Genomic DNA, 15314 nt, shown 5'->3' on the forward strand with positions numbered 1-15314 from the left:
AGTAGTGCCAAAATATACATACATAATCAAGATTATGAGATTTATTAGATACAAAGCCAATTATTATTAAATTCATATTCTCTACCGTAGACTGCAGCCTCTTAATCAATTTATGTTATAGAAATTCTTTACCATGCGATATATAAAACAAAAACAGGCGAATCTTTCCCTTTTGAAAACCCATTACACGGATCATTTTATACAGCTTCCGCTGCACTGATCGAATGACACCACTTACAACTTTTAATAATAAAAAATCACTTTATTTCACACCAGTCACGATCTCAACGACTTTCATTTTATTTTAAATCAAAAAGCTAAAAAATAACTGCAATACAGCTTACAAGAAGTAAGTTCTTGGCTTTCTGTATGAGAACAATTTCCTGTTGCCCTTGTGGTGTACTCTTTGCACCAATGGGAACTTGATTTTGGAATCGTGGAATTGTTTAACATGCACACGACGTGTCTTGCTGGCTGGGATAGAGTCAACCTTGATGATTTGAATTGAATGAGCACGAGCACGATGACGAGCACCCATATCACGGTAACACTGTGTCACGGCACCGCCAACGGACAGGTCACGGTATTCACGGTACATGTTGTGGGTACCGGAACGGGAGTCATAACGCAACCAGATGCCAAAGTTCTTAATTTTAGTTGGAGATGTTTCGTACACCTGTTTCAGTGAAACAATTTCACCAGTGGTCTTCTTGAACTTCTTCAGTTGACGCAAGAAGTACCAGAAACGCGACTTCGCCACGATGTTATCCGGGGCAAAGATACGCATTTTGTAGAGAGGAGTTTGTGGCTCCTTCTCGGTTGGCAACTTGCGGCCAATCACTTCGTATTCTTTCAACTGTAAAGAAAATATTCAAAAACGTATATATTAGTTGCAGAAATAAACAAATAGGCTCCAATAAGTTGAGGTTAAAATGAAATTCTGACAGCTGTCTTCGAATGGCAAAAAAAAAAAAATGCAGATTAATTTGTTCACAAAACATTTTCGAAAAGGGATTAAACGCAGGTACTCCAAGTGATAAGAGCAGTAATTCAAGAGTTTTTATTAGTAATCGCACATTAGTTTTTACCCAACATCGTGTCTAATGTGAAATGACAGCTCCTCGCCGCCGATATAAGCACGTTAATAGACGTACTCCATAATTTCAAATTTTAGCATGTTTTTTGCATTAATTTGTTAACACTTATGCACTACACTATTTATCTTTGCTTCCAATTTCATATTTCACCAAAAACTTTTTATTTTTTAACGAAAATTCAACATATTTGAGGAAAATTTACCTGTCCCTTAGCTTTCATTTTAGCAGCGTTCACAGAAAAGGAAGAGAAAACCACATACAAGTTCACACCTTAACTTGTAGGGTTGATACGGTGACATCTACCACCGCACGGTTGTATTATAGAACTTGGTACTCGGTTTAATTCTAAAGCCTTTGAAACAACAGTTAACTTTTTTTTTAATAATTAAACTTATCCTTAAATAAAAAAGTGCATTTGATTTGAATTTTATATAATTACACAACGATTTCAATAATTCTGTCTAATGTTTTTGTAGCATTTTAAAATGTTTAGAGCCACTGTGTTTGTCTTCGACACATCAACAGGTGGCGCTGTAAATAAGTTGTTTACATTAATTAATCAAATATAAAGCAAATTTATTTGCCTATATTTAATAAGAGAACTCTGCAATGGGAAAACGAGAAGGTGTGTCACTAAACATTTTATAAAATTATTCATAATTACCCACAACATATTTATTACAGATCATAAGGAACACAGGCGTAGCAAAAAAACTAAACATGCGACTGCTTCACCTAATAATAATACTTCTACATCCTCACCATCATTAAAAGAAGAAATAATATACGATGCTGAAATGATCGATGTAGTTGATGTGGTTGATCACGAACAAGAAGTTGCCAACACCACAACTACATCAGCTCCCACCACCCCAACACCTACACTTACTCCAACAAAAGCCAGTAGTAGCAAAAATGCGTCTAGTAGTAGTAAAAAATCAGTGCCAAAACAACAGTCCGCGCCTGGTACAACTGCTAGTAGCTCACCAGGAGCATCTGCAACGCCTGGTTCTAGCGTAAATGTAGCCAACAAAAAGTCGAAGAAAAGACGTGACAGTAGCACTTCTAGTGAGGAAGAGCGCTGGTTGACAGCGATTGAGTCCGGAAAATTAGAAGAAATGGATGATGAGCTGAAAAAAATGAAAGATCCTAAATTGATGACGGCACGTCAACGTGCCATGTATGAACGTAATACGGATAAGGAGCCTTCTCCGGGTGGGGAATTACTAATGTCTTTACCGAATGGCTATCGTGAAAAAGAAAAACCTCTTACGGCAGAAGATATACAAAAAGCTCAGCTCAAATCGCAAAAACGCAAGCAACTTGCTGATGAGAAACGTGAAAAGGACAAGAAGAAAACTATGGAACGTTTACTCAAAAAACAGGAGAGTAAACAGCGCAATGCGACACGTAATAAATCGACGAAGACTTCTCAACCGATGATCACGTATCGTAATACATTAGATGGCGCCTACATACATTTACCGGCTGAACACGAGTTTCCACTGGCAGCACAAGTGCCGATCTCACCACCCAAAGTACAATTATGTGGCATAACTGGATGCAATAAACCGAAGGTATATAACTGCTCCAAAACAAATATGCCGTTATGCAGCTTTGCATGCTATCGCAAAAACGTACAAAATGTTCGACAAATAATGTGCTAAACATTACAGAGAATATTTTAAATTATAACAATAATTTAAATTCTATATTTAAGGTTTCTATTACATTTAATCAATAAAAGAACATTTGAGAAATTATGTGAAATGTTTATAACCATGCCTTCACTGATTCAGCAAAAAATTATTAATAATTTCCTGCTGCTCTGACTCAATGCGCTGTAAGTACTGATATTCGTTTCGCAATCTTTCTAATTCAATATTTTTCTCATGGATTTTACTCTGGTATACTTGCTGCTCAGCCTGTCGTTCCTTCGAAATAGTTTTCAGCAAATTCTGTGTACCGATAGCTCTCAACTTCTCCTTTTCTACATCTTTTGCGAAGCCACTTATAATTTTATGAAAATCCTCGGCATATTTCTTAAATTCTTGCAACTTGTTAGCATATTCCAAACACTCTTCACGCAATTCGTTTGTTTCGTTTGCAATCGCTGGATCTTGGACACGCAGCCTATAAATATCATCAATGTAAAGTCCGGCTTTCTCCAGTTCCTCCGACATATTATAATAGTTATTGATACTAGATACTATCAATGATTAGTTAAATAGGAATTTCACTGTGCATATTATTATTTGATTAGTTATAATCTACAATAATTGTTCAGGTGCCTTGTCGAACCTTGTTTTCTACTTTAATGTAATTTTGAATAACAATGACAATTGTTTTGTTTATCCGTCTTAATAACTGTCATAGCAACGACAGTTTATATCCTGACAAAACAAGTAAGAAAATTATTTACACGTCCTTTATTTACAATATTTTTCCATGTAACATTTGTGGAAAATCATATTTATTATAATTTTATGCCATAACATTTTTAATAACAGCTTTTGTTAACATTTTTTTAACTGACTCATATCCACAAATACTTCGGAATAAACTTTAATTCATATGTTTATTTGTATTTATCAAATTATTTTTATCGGTTATATTTTTGTATTAATACTTGTATTTAGACCTGTACTACAATTAACTACAAAAATTTTACCAGTCTGTTTTATTATTCCAGCTTTTTGTTGCTTATATTTTTCTTTTAATATTTGTAAGTTATACGATTTCAAGCGCATTCACTATTTCCAAATAGAAGTATTTTATTTGTTTTAGTTCTATTGGATGCCCCAATGTTATTTGTGTTAAAGTTTGAACGATTTAATACGGTAATTTTTATTTGTGGGTATGTAAATCACATATGGGATGTTGTTGTTGTTGTAACGGTTACCTACATATGAGTCACATATGGGTCTTAGAATCTGCCTGTGCATAAGAATACAGGAACTATTTTCAAATTTAAACCGCGTTCGTGAAACTCATCAGTTTCACACTAATATCAAACGCAATTGTATAAATAAAAAAAATAAAAAACAATTGTAAATTGCAAACTGATAATGAGAATGTTTGTGTATGTGCGTTTAATACTATAGTGTGTAGAATTGTTAAGCAACAGATCAACAACATATTTATGTATGTGCATATGGTGTTATGTGGTGAAAAATATTTTTAACAAATTGAGATATAAAAATATGTATGTTAATATACAGAACCCCAAACATGCTGAACAAAGGTCGTTGCATTGCATTATACTAGATTTCTTTAAGGATTTATATAATATTGACCTTTCAAGTGATTTCGTACATATGGTCATTTGTGTTCTGAACATACACTTATATTTTAATTTTACGAGTAAACTTGTCTTTGTCACGCGTTCGGGTGCTTTTATATCCCCATTATAGTATCTTTCTTTGGCGATTTACACACTACCTCCGCTTACATCCCTCCAAAGTTAGGGAAGTGCGGTGCGTTGTCATCCAACATATTGTTTCACGAATCATGTGGGATTGTTGCGTTTGTTCGAACGTAAACGCGCCAAACTAGTGCGTTCTTCCTCCTCATCACTGGTATACTGCTGCATACCAGGCGCAGCCACGGCTCCGCGTACAGATGATGTTGCCTGCAATAATTCTTGATCTGGTGCATTACGATTCTCATACAAAAGTACTTGTAACGTTTCCTCATATATGCGTGCTTCGGGAAATTCGACTTTAGTATGCTTTCTATCTGTGGCATACACAATTGAAGTGCAGCATACTTCAGCGACTTTTTTTCCATGACCATAAAATGACCAGCAACATATTTCACTAGGTCCAATCACATCCTTTATAAATAATATGCGTTCATTGAAACGTAAAGACAATTTATCAAAAAGTTCAATATTTTTCAGTAAGTTATCGTCTGATGTGCTTGTGTAAGAGTATTTATTATTTTGTCGCTGCACTACCAAAATTACTGCTGGCTTCGACGACGAACTAATCAATAGTTGCTCCTCCTTTTGCGAAGTGATTAATGGAATACGGCAAATTGGTTTGGGCTCCTGGTGTGCCAGGAGTGCTCGCTCACAAGACATGGCCAATTCGGTTATGCAATAATATTTTGCTTCGGCAAGCAATTCGGCGATTTCTTTATGAGATTCTGGTAGTGGAACAGTACCGTCACGTAAATAATTCAGTATGGTACCGAAATGATTGCCACAACGGTCGATTAGAATCCAACCTAAATTGGAGAATATTAAAAATTAAAAACCTAAATACAAAGCTAATGGTAGTAGTAGAATTTATCTTTGGTTGACTTACCCTCTGAATCAGTTAACACTTCCATGCGACCGCTGAACATTGCACTTAACATCGTATCGTGTTTCGTCAATGTACCAATTGTTGTGTAGTACAACCTTCCACCCACATTTAGCTTTACATATTGTGATGAGTGTCCCTTTAAAAGGGTTTTTTGATCACCCGACATTTTACTTGTAGCTACTAGTCCTGGTCCAGGAATTAACTGCACTTTTCCAACAGCACCACTACAACTTGGCACTAGACTAACGCCACTGGAGCTTTTGCAAACGCTATCTTTGGCGTTGCAGGTGCTCGACGTTATTATTGCGACGGTATCAATTTTGACGACCTTTAAACCAGAATGAGATGTCTTAATAATTATACTGCTGGTTTTGTAAGCTACCTAGACTTTTATCTAGAATAGTTGAGCGTATCGCGTTGGTGTGAGGGCCAGCGATTTTTAAAAATCACTTTAATGTTCCAAATTTGCGTAGTATATATTCAGAAATATTTTCTAAATCTAAATTCCACCTTTTTGATGAAACACTTCTTTCCAGCTGCAAATTAAAATTTAATTCTGGGAGTAGCAGAAAACAGCACAAATGCATTAAGTTGACAAGTTTTTTAAGACCATAGTTGCCACATCGACAATTTAACGTATGCAATTAAATGTTGGTGGATTATGATTTGCACATCTTTTTTGAGGAATTAATAATGCAAGAGCAATACTAATGCTATAGATCATGATTCAGTTATATCAGGTTGTGTTACTTCAGAGCGTGCTGCCTACTACTGCCTAATGCTTAATATTTAACGCCAAAACTTCGTTCTTGAACACTTTGTATGATTTACAATCTATCCGTATTTAGTTATCACTCAAACAAACATTTTCATGGTTGAAATCTTTAAAAATTTTGTTTTTGAATCATAAAAAAATCTAAACGGCTAAGTTTGACATTTTATATAAAGAGCCTTTCGAGAAATTGTTGTTATTGTGCTATCGACACAACCTTACATAATTGAATAAAGGTAAAAGCTGTCATGGATATCAATTACTGCTACACATAACCCCCAAAACAAATTTTAATTTTGTAAATATTTATTTACTTTTATCCTCAGGCAATCTTGTATACTTATTCGAAAATCGGAAGTAATAAAAACTGCACATTTTATTATAACTGTTGGGGATCTTACTTTATTTAAAAACTAAGTATTTTATTTCATTTTATTTACCATTTCATTGTGTATATATTGATTTTGTAAATTAAATAAAATTATGCCTTCTTGTATATGTATACGTACGAGTTATCTGTAATTCACTTTACAAAATATATAAGTGTATTATATGAAAACTAAATTGCTGCTCCGCAATCGCTATTCTTCACTTCCTACAATGCACTTCTGTGTATGTATGTATTTATGTACGTGCACGCCTTGCTTACGGATATGCAACAATCAAATGTGATAAATAAGAATAGTAGGGTCTGTGGATCTAAAGTATCGTCGGTGTAATTAGAGTGCAATGAGTGTACGTTACAACTTTCAATGCCAAAATTAAATGTGTACTGCAGCCAAAATAAAATTATGCGCTCTTTGAGCTGACAGAAATTTCACTAATGAGAGCTTATTTTATTCCTTACTTTTATGTTGAACTCAAGAAAATATTCCAGTTCTTGTTGCTATTGGATTGGTCAATATTTCGTACAAAAGGTATTACAAGAATCCACTGTAAACTTGGTATTGTTGATTCTCCCTCGATCGTTTTAAAATCTTAATATTAGTCATTGTGAAAATTAGAACTCTCATGCAGACGAGATTTTGTGATTTTCTTAAAAATTAAACATATAATTCCTTTCTTTATATATTAAATGGAGTAAACCAATTTTGGAATCCACACACTCCAATTGCTGCTGGCTGTTAACAAATTCTATATATGTATGTATTTACGTCGAGGACACTGCGATATTATCAGTATCTGCTGTATCCATGCTGCTGGCCGTAGTGTTACTATCGCAATCCTTTAGATCCGTAATACTTGCAACTGCTGCCGCTGCCTCTGAAGTGCTGCTACTGGCCGCTACATCGCTGTTACTGCATGCAGATGTCCTAATTGTAGACTTGTTTGTGTTGGTTGTCGTTGAGGTTGTTTCCTCGTCAGTCTTCAAGCGTTTGGTTTTGTTGGCATTATCGGCTTCGTTGGAATTGTCATCGGAACTTGGGGAGGCTGCGCGTTTGAGAAATGGTAGCTCATTCTTTGGGGCGCTTGCGTTAGCGTTAGAAGTTTTAGCGGTAATATCTTTAATAAGCACAATTTCTTCGGGATTTAGTTTAGTTGGCAAATCCAAAATTTTGGATTCAAAACGTACAATGACTGCTGTCATATTGTCACAGCCCGTTCCATCGCCAATGGTATTAGGAGCCAAACATGTATCAAAAAGCTTTGAAATTAAATTAAAAAAAAAGAGTTAGTTAAGCAATTTCTATATTAACAAATATACACAATTTTTTTTTTTGTTTACCTCCTCACATATTTGTGACATCTTTTTGGAATCGTCCTTCAAACGTTGACGTACGAAATCTACCACTTCCTCGCTAGATAAATAATTCCAAATGCCATCACAAGCCAATACCATGAATTCGTCATCTGGTGTGATAATAAGTTTTCGCACATCCGGTAACGCAGATATCATTTGCGCTTCGGCGGGCAATTCCAAATTCTGTGTAATAAAGACATGTTTTATGTTGACATTTTTTTTAATTCAATCTTTTCCAAAATGTTTACCATTTTATAAGCGTGATCTCCAATAGCACGTGAAAGATTTAAGCCACCATTCACACGACCATCTAAAGTCACACGACCACCAGCTTTTATAATACGCGCCGATTCCTCTTCATCTTCCGGCTTATGGTCCAAACTCATGTCGATAGCTTTGCCATTGCGGCAAACTACACATCGCGAATCGCCAGCGTTCGCCACATATAAATCTCGACCGTTTAATAGTGCGACAACAGCAGTGCAGCCACTATCCTTGCCGGGCTCCTCGATCATATCGGCACAAAATTGCTCGTTAGCAAGTGCAGTTTCTTCATCCTCTTCTAAAACAAAAAACACAAAATTAGACTTGCATTAATTTTATAACGTATTGTGAATAAAAAAAAAATTACCCTCTTCTTCTTCAATCTCTTCATCCGACGAATATACACTTGAGTTCTCAGCTAAACAAAGGAGTAAAATCATGTTAACTTTTGCATTTTTGAAGTAAATTAATATAAGTACCTTCTTCAATTTCTTCGTCCTCGGAGGAATACACCAAGCCATGTCTAGCATCACCTTCTTCAGTATTCTCTGTTGGATATATTATTATTTATTTAAACAAAGTGAAACTCTAAAATATTCTAAACAACTAACCTTCATAATCGGCATCATCATCGGTGGATTCTTCCTCTCCACTTACATCGGTTTTCTTAAGCTTCTTGGATTCCTTACTAGTGGAAGTTATTGTAGTGCTGCCAGCCACTTGTTTATTTGCTGCAGAACATGAAGTACTTCCAATGGTGCCATTTTGTATTCTCTTTGCAGCATCATTTGAACCGGAGACAGTGGTGTCCATTTCTGCGCTTGCAGCAATCTGTTTTTTAATTGGCTTTTTCTCTGATGAAGATACACTACCATTCTGTTCAACCTCTTTGGTATGCGAGGAATCCGGGCAAACTTCCTTGTTGTTTTCTGAGGATGATGCATTGTCAATGACCAATGTTGCTGCAGGACCGTTTGCAGAGGTCTTTTCCGTGTTACTTTCGGGTTTGTTGTTTTCTAACTCAGCAGCAATATTATTACTTGGTTTACTTGCACTAGAGCTGCTGCTACTGACAGTAGAATCCTCCTCGGGCTCATCTGTGTCCATTTTTGATAGATTGCCGCTGTTTGATGAACTTGGACCTGACTCGGAAGTTATGGGATCTGTCTTTGACGATGTACCTACAGATGATGGTTTGTGCGAAGAACTGGGACCAATTTCGCTGGTTAAGGTAGCAACCGTAGCGGCAGCTGATGTAGAGGATCCTTCTGGTTTGGATTCTGGATCCAGCACTGCTTTATTTGTAGCATCGGCTATAACAGCGGCCGCGCGCCTACCACGCAAATAAGGCGATTGCGGTTTAGCGCCAGTCGCTCCATCTTTAACACGTTTCAACGATGGCATGCATGGTCCACCTTTATATTTTTCCAAGACTTCATCTAAAGGCAAATGACTCTCTTCGTGTAGCTCAGCCAAATCTTCAAAATCTTCATCATCCTCATGGGCATCACTATCATCGCCATCAAAACCTTTTTCGCCAGCCAATATTTTTAGTATATCTACTACTTGTGGCTCAAGCAGTGTTTTATCAAAACCCAAAAATGCTTCCTTTAAAGCCTTTTCGAATTCGCCATCTTTGTACGTAGACAATTCCTTTAAAAACTGCGGTAGCTTATCCGCGCAATAGGTCGCCACTTCAGCGCCCCCATGCCCATCGTAAACGGCAAAAAATGAGGTATTTGTATCGAAATTTAAAATGGAATTATGAGCATCCTGTTACAAAAAAAAATTATTATAAACTTAGTCAAATTAAAACCTTTGTTTGTATTTATGTTTATATCTCTTACTTCCTGATTATTGCGCCAACCTTGCATTGAGCTAGCTCCCACTGTCAATATATCATTAGACTCGTCCGTAGACACCTTGTCCGTTTTCGGTTCGGATAGGTACGCGCCCATTTTGCAATACACAACGCGTCACAACAGTTTAGCGGCGAAATTTATTTAACACGTTAAAACACAAACACTACAGCAAGGAATGCAAATTCCAATTGTGGAAAATCAATGTTTTATATTCGAAGCGTAGGTTAGCTACCGATGTATACACACTTAATGCCGGTATTTTATGAGCGGTAAAAGCGGGAACAAAACTTGCGCAGCTAATATATAGCACGTGGAAGCAGAAAACGTCAAGTTTTTTAATTTAGTTATCGATTAATAAACTAAATATCCAGGCGCGTTCTTTATCAAATACTTACCACTCTACTACCCCTTCCTAAAATAATTGATTTTATTTCTCGCCTTTGCTTTGCCCCGACTCTTGAATTTTTGCTTTCCTTGTCTTTGGCTTTGGATAGCTTTCCTCGTTGTGTGTATCCAACGCCTTCTTTTGGCAACAACGCTTGCAATGCTGTCCCCTTGTGATGCTTCTTGCAGCTGCTCTTCTTCTTTTTTTTATTACTTCGGCTTTTTTTCGCACCGATAAATTGTAAAAGCACTGCAGATTTTTGTAAACTAATCTGTTTTTCGTTGTCACCAACACTTTTTGCACCTTTCGGGAGGTATTTCTTTGATTTATTATAATATTGGGAATATTTCTCAACAATTTTCAAAGTTTTTTCCAGGCGTTGACCTGCAGACGCAGACGTACTAGTGGCAGGCAGCGGTGGCGGCGAAAATGAAATTGGCAAATTAAAAGAAATTTATAAAGAACCGCAGCACAAGGAATAAAAATCATAAAGCGTGGAAAAATAGAAGGTTGCCAGACTTGTTTTTGAAAGGAATGTTTTTTTCCAATAACAATTGATATAGTACAAATTTTGTTTACATAATGAATATTTAAATGACAAACTAAATAAATATTAAAAATATATAATGGTATTTGCTATTAAAGGTATTGATTGATATTAACTAGTTTAATGTTATTAGAATTCAACAAATCCGGTAATGTCACTTATAGCAAATTCACCGATTAGGTGATGTGACTCAACGACGTCAAGATGAAAGTAATTTTATGGTTGTGATGTTATGTTTTGGAAAACCGAAAAAAAAATGTTTGCATAAACTTAATCAATTCTAATTTTTCAATGAAATATGGCTTTTAAGTCGAAATATTATATTGACACTATATGCATATGTGTATGTGTGTATCTCTTAAAGGCGAAAATGTTTATGTAAAGGAAATAGACATTTGAGCGCTTGCTGGGTATAATTGTATTTTCTTTTACGCTTACATCTCATTTCCTCCAATTTGCTTTTCTTAACCGTTTGACAGTTCAAATCATTAGACAAATTTCATTTTTTAATTAGGATTAGCAAATTTATTTTTTAAGATAAAGAATATAAAGTTATAAATTGTTATAAAATAGCTGTGTATATAATATGTGAAATTGTGTTAATAGTGGTATAGGCTACTTGTATATCTATTATAGGTAACAAGTGCTTTCTGTGAGTGAAAAAGTGGTTTAACATCCGATTTAATGAATTATTAAATTATTACTGTTATTTAGTGTTAAGGAAGTTCGAGTACTAATTATGTATGTGCGCGTGATTTCATGTTAATGGGATAATAAAGAGTATTGTCGCTTTATCAACAGGTATCTACATTCATGTATTTATGTTTGAATATTCAAACATATTGTATACCCTACACAAATACAGATAGTGAACAGGTGAAACTAAACTACATCAAATACCTCAAAGGGCAAGTTTCTCATCCAAGTTTCTGTATGCATTACTCTTCTTAGACAATTGACAATTTGTTTACCACATAGAGAAAAAATTACCTAGTTTCAAGTTTATTTTCGATTTACAATAAATTATAGTACATATAAAATAATATGCTTTGGCGAAAGATACTGCCAAGGAGTGATTTAAAATTAAAAAATAAAATCAGTTCACAACTACCGGCACCATCTGGTCAAATACGACTCGGACTGATCCATATAAACTAATATTAGTGTGAAGTATGATCTCGATATGTCAATGCGCTGTTCGCTGTTTGTTTACGATGCGAAAGGTTTGTCTGCCGATGGCTTACCATGGAAAAATTTGAACAACGGGTGTGCATAAAATTTTGTGTTTCCAATAGAATCACGGCTACGGAATAGTTGAAAATGTTCCGGAACTATTTTGGAGAAACTACGTTATCACGAAGACAAGTATTTTGATGACATAAAGCATTCAGTGAAGATCGTGAAGTCATCGAAAACTTCTCTTATGCGAGTCGTCCATTCACCTCTGTTTAAAAAGGTAAAGAAACAGTGACAGAAACAAGAAAGGATCGACTCAACACATTGTGATTAATATTTCGGGCTTGAAGAGGTCGTTAAAGAGATACTTGCCACTGTAGCTGAGGACCCTATATTCATTAAGCAGGAGAGAGATCGGGGACAATTACTCCTGGGCCCGAAGTTCTCAGGGGGATCAGGTGCTCTTCAATTTTTCTTTATAGATACTTTTCTCCAAGAATTCACTACAATCGGTACCATAAGGAATTACCATCATTTCATAACAAAAATTGCATGGAATCAAATTATGCTCCTGCAGACTTCTCAGCGGTCAACATCAATCGAAAAAATATGTTTACAGTTCTGCATCAATATTTCTTCTCGATGCTTTACCCGATCATAATCAAGTTATCATATACAGGTTGGTTGAAAAGTTTCTGTGCTCGAAATGAAAAAATACTGTTTTTGGTATTAAATATATATTTTTATTCAACATAAACTCCCTTAACTTCAATACACTTATTCCAATGATAGTTCAATAATTTTATGCCATCCCTATAATGACTTTCCGTAAGCTCTGTAAAATACCCGTCTGCGGCTGTAATAGCTTCTTCATTCGACGAAAAACGCCTTCCACGAAAAAATTGTTTCAGGTTTCTGAAGAAGTAGTAGTCGCTTCGAGTCAAATCTGGTAAACGGTGGATGCTCAAGCGATTCGTACTTTAATTCATTGAATTTCATAATTGTTAAAACACCATTGTTCGTACTTTAATTCATTGAATTTCATAATTGTTAAAACACCATTGTGAGCAGGTGCATTGTCTTGATGAGAAATGATTTATTCTTACTTATTAAAAACTTATTATTAAACTTAAAAATAAATTAAATACCATTTAAAATCTATTAAAAATTTCTTTAAAATTCAAGGTAAAGAAATAAAAAAAAAATGGATCCACTGCCTCAAGCATTGTCATCAACGCACTCTCATTCTTGAATAGCTTAATTTCGTCGTTGCAATTTTCCAGCTTTGCATTTACATGCGCTCTCTTACCTAATGCGCTATAAAACCAAAATTGGCGAAATGAAATAAATAAGAGAAAAATAAAATTGCACCAAAATTGAGCTAACGGCGTATATTACAAAAAAAAAATTTATAATAATAGCAAAAATTGTCAACCAAACTAGCGATAGAGCAATGTCAATCTGTGCCTTAGCAGAAGAAGCAGAAGCAACGCGGCGGTGTGCAACAGCCGAAATACGTTGATATTTCAAGGACGAATTTGTAAAAGTCACATGCAAAATTTGATTTGGAAATCTGCAAACAACTAACAACCAAAAGGAGAAATGTCATGCACGGGCAGTAGTTGAGTCGTTGTCGGTGTGGGGGAGTTGCGGCAAAAGTTAAGGTTATGGCCATGAAGTTTACGTTCGCCTGGTATTGCTCCCTTATTTGATACACCTGCAAGAATAAATATATTTGCATTTTGCTTTGTAGGTAGGATTATATGTACATACATATACATATATATCCATATATATGTGTTTATGGGTGCGCCGTTGAAGGTTGATACGTGCACGCCGCTGTTTGCAGATTTCGAAAAAATCAGTTCGGCGCGTCGCTTCACTTCACATTAAAAGCTGCATACAAAGTAATTGGAAGCATGTTGAATATGTGGCTTAGACTCGTTGCTAGTGAGGTAGGCACAGTGTCAAAAACGCACAGATCACTTGTTATTCTATATTTTTTTTTTGAAAATTATTTTATTTCATATTAAGTTAGTAGATTATTACAATAGATCACAAGGTTCTCATAACATAGTGAATTCATAAATGCGCCCAAAAGAGGGCTAAACGTAAAGTTTGTCCCTGTTTACATATTTTAGCTAAAAATATTACACTGAAACTCGGATTTGTAGTATGGTTTAACTAAGACATTAAGTCTACTTTATCACGAACGCAAGTATTTTGAAGGCATCAAGCATTCAGTGAAGATCGTGAAGCCATCGAAAACTTGTCTCAAGAGAGTCGTCCTTTCACCAAAAAGGGAAAGACAAGGTGCTTGAAAATCGTCGTATTGGCGTCAAAGAGATAGCTGGGGATCTTCAAATCTCTTATCGGCTCAACACATTGTGGTTAATACTTCGGGTTTGAAGAGGTCGTTAAAGAGAGATAGATGAAATTCATCTGAAAATAAATCGCGCTCAATCGGATGCTCTTTCTATACCAGAACAGGTCATTTGAGGTCGTTTGACTTTTAATTTTTGTGGTGATTTATAATAACAATATAAATGAGCAAAATCACTCGATGTTTAAAATTTCTTTGGCTCTGATAGCCTATAGAACACTGATTAGGTTCCTTTTCTTTGTGTCCAAGGTCTCAAGGTGAGCTGAAGAAAATATTCTTTAAATATTTGTTTATACTTAAGAAAAGAAAACATGCATATAATAATATTCTAGAAAAAAGTTGGTTATATAACTTTAATCATTCTTGGCAATTTGAATTCTAAACATCTTAGTAAGGTTTTTAGGTATTTTTTGTACGCAACGAGCTATGGCTCGGGCTCAAAGGCTGAGCCAACAAAAAAAGTAAACATTATTTAAACATGTAAACAATACATATCGGGATTGCTGCCATTGTATTGAACATGACTGTTAGTCGTCAACAGATACAGCACACTTCGGGACTATATGATTAGCCTACTTTTAGGCTACCACGTAAATACGAGTTCATCGCGAATACTTTTCATAATTTTCATAAACATTTTGCATATCTCAAACCATTGTACCGCTGAAAATACAGTTTACGAGCATCCAATGTTTGTTGCACAAACACTTCTACGAAGAGAACTCAAAAGCGCGGAAGTGTCACTGCGTTGGTGGCAATCCAAGAAATGCCAGTCAG

At 35.5% G+C, this 15314-nt stretch overlaps 5 protein-coding genes and 1 long non-coding RNA gene across 9 annotated transcripts; 2 read left to right on the plus strand and 4 right to left on the minus strand.

Annotated features, from left to right (window-relative positions):
- Positions 1–261: 261 nt before the first annotated feature.
- Positions 262–1450, minus strand: RpL18A (ribosomal protein L18A). The gene is made up of 2 exons (XM_014247282.3): positions 1300–1450; positions 262–856 (listed from the first exon to the last, which is right to left on the minus strand). Exons 1-2 carry the CDS (start codon positions 1315–1317, stop codon positions 341–343), a joined length of 534 nt encoding a protein of 177 aa, XP_014102757.1. The 5' UTR covers positions 1318–1450; the 3' UTR covers positions 262–340.
- A 142-nt stretch (positions 1451–1592) lies between these two features.
- Positions 1593–2860, plus strand: LOC106627217 (INO80 complex subunit B). The gene is made up of 2 exons (XM_014247266.3): positions 1593–1722; positions 1782–2860. The coding sequence occupies exons 1-2, from the start codon at positions 1707–1709 to the stop codon at positions 2762–2764; spliced, it is 999 nt and encodes a 332-aa protein (XP_014102741.3). The 5' UTR covers positions 1593–1706; the 3' UTR covers positions 2765–2860.
- On the minus strand, positions 2780–3390 carry IFT20 (intraflagellar transport 20). Its single transcript, XM_014247416.3, has one exon. It carries the CDS (start codon positions 3278–3280, stop codon positions 2885–2887), a length of 396 nt encoding a protein of 131 aa, XP_014102891.3. The 5' UTR covers positions 3281–3390; the 3' UTR covers positions 2780–2884.
- Positions 3391–3525: 135 nt separating this feature from the next.
- On the minus strand, positions 3526–6013 carry LOC106627329 (BTB/POZ domain-containing adapter for CUL3-mediated RhoA degradation protein 3). The gene is made up of 2 exons (XM_014247415.3): positions 5408–6013; positions 3526–5327 (listed from the first exon to the last, which is right to left on the minus strand). Exons 1-2 carry the CDS (start codon positions 5571–5573, stop codon positions 4606–4608), a joined length of 888 nt encoding a protein of 295 aa, XP_014102890.1. The 5' UTR covers positions 5574–6013; the 3' UTR covers positions 3526–4605.
- Positions 6014–6553: 540 nt separating this feature from the next.
- LOC106627325 (probable protein phosphatase CG10417) lies at positions 6554–10867 on the minus strand. Of its 3 annotated transcripts, none has more exons than XM_036369990.2 (8): positions 10442–10867; positions 10032–10342; positions 8796–9957; positions 8664–8732; positions 8552–8602; positions 8169–8479; positions 7906–8103; positions 6554–7824 (listed from the first exon to the last, which is right to left on the minus strand). In XM_036369990.2, the coding sequence occupies exons 2-8, from the start codon at positions 10140–10142 to the stop codon at positions 7330–7332; spliced, it is 2397 nt and encodes a 798-aa protein (XP_036225883.2). In that variant the 5' UTR covers positions 10143–10342; positions 10442–10867; the 3' UTR covers positions 6554–7329. The 3 variants fall into 3 exon arrangements, with proteins under 3 accessions (XP_036225883.2, XP_014102883.3, XP_069965074.1); XM_014247408.3 differs by having other exon boundaries at positions 8169–8482; positions 10442–10866; XM_070108973.1 differs by having other exon boundaries at positions 8169–8482; positions 10032–10866.
- Positions 10868–12001: 1134 nt separating this feature from the next.
- Positions 12002–13986, plus strand: LOC118682210 (uncharacterized). Of its 2 annotated transcripts, XR_004977936.2 has the most exons (4): positions 12002–12201; positions 12274–12833; positions 13340–13847; positions 13908–13986. It is a non-coding gene; the product is annotated as an uncharacterized lncRNA (long non-coding RNA). The 2 variants fall into 2 exon arrangements; XR_004977935.2 differs by having other exon boundaries at positions 12002–12833.
- The last annotated feature ends 1328 nt before the right edge of the window (positions 13987–15314 follow it).

Source organism: Bactrocera oleae, chromosome 4, assembly GCF_042242935.1.
Source record: "Bactrocera oleae isolate idBacOlea1 chromosome 4, idBacOlea1, whole genome shotgun sequence".
In the NCBI taxonomy this organism is placed as follows: Eukaryota; Metazoa; Arthropoda; class Insecta; order Diptera; family Tephritidae; genus Bactrocera; species Bactrocera oleae.